This window comes from Aplysia californica, unplaced genomic scaffold (genome assembly GCF_000002075.1).
Source record: "Aplysia californica isolate F4 #8 unplaced genomic scaffold, AplCal3.0 scaffold00735, whole genome shotgun sequence".
Lineage (NCBI taxonomy): Eukaryota > Metazoa > Mollusca > Gastropoda > Aplysiida > Aplysiidae > Aplysia > Aplysia californica.
In genome coordinates, this window is record NW_004798005.1 from 99,632 (window position 1) to 101,322 (window position 1,691).

Consider the following 1,691-nt stretch of genomic DNA (forward strand, 5'->3'; position numbering starts at 1 on the left):
TTGTGGTATATAAAATAGACATACAACTTGGGGTGCGGCGCTGACACTTTATCTGTGGATGGTTGGTGGGTGCTCTGGGGTGATTGTTCCTTCTTTCCTATCAAACATCTATTGTTCTCCTTTTTTGTGTCTGTTCCTCTCTTGTAACATCTCTAATCTTCGGCATTTATTTGACTATATTCAGTTGCAAGTGGCGTAAAACACTAAACAAAACAAAAAGAAACACTTAAATTGATTCAAAGACATGCTTGTAAATTCTCGAGTAAGGTTCACATCTATAATCATGTCTTTTCACCAAAAAAATTGTGGTATCATCAAGCCACTTATCGAGGGCTAGCTGTATTTTCACTACTTACCTTTCTGGCTAATTTCTCCATCTTGCGTCGAATCATCCAGCCCCGGGCAATCTTCTGGATTTTAATGGCTGCTGTGTTCAACTCCCTCTTCGTGGGTCCTGTCTTTTTTGGGTGATAAATGCTGGGGAAAGAGGCCAGAGAGTGAGGCTGTTGAGGAGGCGTGTTACAGTTGGGCAAAAAGGTAAAGGTGGCCCATGCATTAAGGTACATTTTTATCTCAAATCACAGCGCCTTGTATACAATGTGAAATCAGCAAAGAAGATCATTGCTGTGAAATCAGCAAAGAAGATCATTGCTAACACCAAAACTCACATCTAATTCATTGTGTGTGTATGTGTGTGTTTGAGCATGTGCGTGTGTGCGTATGTGAAAACTTTCATATTTGATTTTAAAAAATAAAGACACACTTACTCATATATCTCCACGTGTGGTCCTATGACAGATATTTTTCCATTGGCCTCACGATGGTTGGAGCTGATCCTGTGAATGTTAAGCAGCAATGAGGAAAACAATTTTTCAAACCATCAAAGCAGTGAGTACTAGTATATGGAGAATAAAAACCTACATGCGACTTGCCTCATTCCATGTCAGTCCACAATGTACATCGATCTGCCATTTGTTCCACTTCCGCTGTGCATGTTTAAAACATTCATCTCCTGTCACCACTGATTTGTTGTTAAATGAACATAAAAGGTGCTGCCCCCCCCAAAAACAAAACAAAAAACCAAACAAACAAAACAACAACAACAACAAAAAGCAAATAAATAAATTGTCCATCAGTGGAAAAAGTCAGCTTCTTTGATATCATCATTTCGAAAAGGACCTAATTTCACCACAAAGCCGTACATATACCGTATACATTTCTGCATTATTTTGTTTTAGCTCTCAGTAGAGTTTATTAATGGATTTAAAAGGTGTAACCCCCCCCCCCCAAAACCCCTTACAAAACAAAACAAAGAAACAACAAACCACTCACTCATTGGAGAGGTTCTCCATTTTGACCTGTCTCTTGATGGCATGGTGAGACTGGATGGCCTTGAAATCCCTGGCCCACTGGATGAGTTCAGGGTTCAGCGGAGGGCGGTTGTAGATGGCGCTCTTGCGTGAGACATGCCCTCGGTACAAACTGCCGGCCACAGGAAATATGAATCAAATAATTATCTTAAAAGTTTACACATTATTTATAGTCATGTGTCCCCCTGAACATCCTAAAGACTTCAGTTACTCCCTTGGCTGACCTGTTTATTCGAAAATGACTACTATAGCTAAACTAGATCTATTTAATGAAAACTTTTTAAAAGATAGCCATATCAAGAAGCATATACAAACCCCCCC

At 39.7% G+C, this 1,691-nt stretch overlaps 1 protein-coding gene across 1 annotated transcript in view; it reads right to left on the reverse strand.

Annotated features, from left to right (window-relative positions):
• The window catches only part of LOC101855375, a gene marked incomplete in the record, with an annotated part of 62,884 nt that overhangs the window by 5,354 nt on the left and 55,839 nt on the right, over window positions 1-1,691 (reverse strand). Inside the window, 3 exon segments of the mRNA XM_035972545.1 lie at window positions 361-477; window positions 768-836; window positions 1,333-1,482. Coding sequence (XP_035828438.1) covers window positions 361-477; window positions 768-836; window positions 1,333-1,482 — 336 coding nt within the window.